The sequence below is a fragment of the Pteropus medius genome, unplaced genomic scaffold (assembly GCF_902729225.1).
Source record: "Pteropus medius unplaced genomic scaffold, Ma_sr-lr_union100, whole genome shotgun sequence".
NCBI lineage: Eukaryota > Metazoa > Chordata > Mammalia > Chiroptera > Pteropodidae > Pteropus > Pteropus medius.
Genome location: NW_024340701.1, coordinates 3,085,258 through 3,087,054, shown reverse-complemented (window position 1 = coordinate 3,087,054; position 1,797 = coordinate 3,085,258). Strand labels below are relative to the sequence as shown.

The 1,797-nt window shown below is 64.2% G+C and overlaps 1 protein-coding gene across 1 annotated transcript; it reads right to left on the bottom strand.

The window, feature by feature from the left end:
* Positions 1–520: 520 nt before the first annotated feature.
* Positions 521–1,495, bottom strand: FOXE3 (forkhead box E3). Its single transcript, XM_039882866.1, has one exon. It carries the CDS (start codon positions 1,022–1,024, stop codon positions 521–523), a length of 504 nt encoding a protein of 167 aa, XP_039738800.1. The 5' UTR covers positions 1,025–1,495.
* Positions 1,496–1,797: the final 302 nt, after the last annotated feature.

Here is a 1,797-nt window from a genome sequence, read left to right as displayed (position 1 = left end):
GGTATTACCCAAGCCAAGAGAGGGACAGAGAGAGGCGCGGAAGCGGCGCCAGTCCTAAAACTAAGGACAAGAGGCCCTCGGTGGTGGGAAGGAGGCTCTGGGTAGCGCTCCAGCCCAGCGCGTAGCCCGGCTGCCTCGAGAGCCTCCCAGGCGAGGGAGCCGAGCACGCCCGAACCAAGCAATCCGGCAGGGGAGCCAGAGACCGCGAGGCGCGTCAGGAACTGGCAGACAGTCTAGAGACGGGCGCGGCTCCCAGCAACGAGGAGAGCAGCGGCAGCTGCGCAAGGGCAGGAAAAGCGGCGATCCAGCGCAGGCGCGGCAGAACGGCCAGAAGCGCCAACGCATCAACTCAGGCGGCAGGCTCCTGGGCTGTCGACTTAAGAAGAATGCGCAGGCAGCCTGGAAACAGGCAACAAGGCGGCAACAGCGGCTGAAGCAGCGAACCAAACGCAAGAAAAGGCAACAGAACGGCAGAGCCGGCAGCAGGCGCAACAAGCAGCCTGAGCAAACATAGGCCAACTCAACACCCAGCAAGCCTGCAACGCAAACTGCCGTTGTCGAACATGTCGGCGGCCGCCGGGTCCAGCGTCCAGTAGTTGCCCTTGCCCGGGTTGCCCGGCTCGCGGGGCACCTTGACGAAGCAGTCGTTGAGCGTGAGGTTGTGGCGGATGCTGTTCTGCCACTTGCGCGGGCTGTCGCGGTAGAAGGCGAAGCGCTCGGTGATGAAGCGGTAGATGGCGGCCAGCGTGAGGCGGCGGCCCGGGGCGTGCGCCAGCGCCATGGCGATGAGCGCGATGTACGAGTAGGGCGGCTTCCCGCGCTGCAGGGGTCGCCGCCGCCTGCGGCTCGGGCCCGGCGCGGGCGCGGACTCCGGCTCCCCGCGGCCCGCGGCCGCCTCCTCGGGCTCCGGCCCCGGCTCGGCTCCGGCCAGCGGCGACGGCGGCGGCCCCGACGGCACGACCGAGGGCAGGGCGGGGAAGCCCGAGAAAGCGGCGGGCGGCTCCATGTCGCTGCGCCCAGTCATTGGGAGGCGGCAGCCCCTGCCCGCGCTGCTCAGAGTGCCGGGGCCGCTGACCCGCCTTATATGGACACAGCTCCTCTGCCCCCCTCCCCCGTCCCCCGACCAGGGCAGAGGGCTCGGACCTTCCGGCTGACCAACACCTCTCTCCTAATTTGCTTTCCCTATACCCTTTCCGTGCTCCCGGCACCCCGCCCGACATATGCCCCTCCTTCGGTCTCCTCCCTTTAGGTCAGGCTTTCTCAGACCCAGCCTCGCCCCTTCCCCATCTCCATTGGGTCTGGCCCTGGCCCTGGCCCTGGCCCCATCCCACCTGCTTCAATCAACTCTCTTTCCTTTCCACGCCTCCCTCAACCTCCTCCCTTTTGGGTCAATGTCAATCACAAATCCACCCATTCAGCTCATTTTCTGGGTGCCCTCCCCATTATGCTTCTTCCAGCTGTGTCCTGTCCCCTACATCCTTCTCTCCTAGCTTCCCCCCTGTCCTTCCAACCCCAGCTGCGGCAGAGATGAGAGCCTCCCAGGGCCGCTTTGCAAGGCTTCAGTGTCCTAACACTGTGCTGGTCAGGGCTGTGTCAGGGTCACCATCTCTCCCACTTCTCCATGACCCTGTCCCATCTAGGGCACTTGCAAGTACCCCTTGAAGGAACAAAATCATAGAGTGGCAGAAGACTGCTTTAAAGAGCCCCCCTAAAACATAACTTGGAGTTGCCTTTTCTCCATTCCCTTCTGTTCTAGAAAAGGGGCTCCCTTATGCACACACAACATTCACACTGGGA

Bases quoted from the DNA above. Each gene is read 5' to 3' on its own strand.
- FOXE3 (XM_039882866.1), bottom strand. From the start codon at position 1,024: ATGACTGGGCGCAGCGACATGGAGCCGCCCGCCGCTTTCTCGGGCTTC.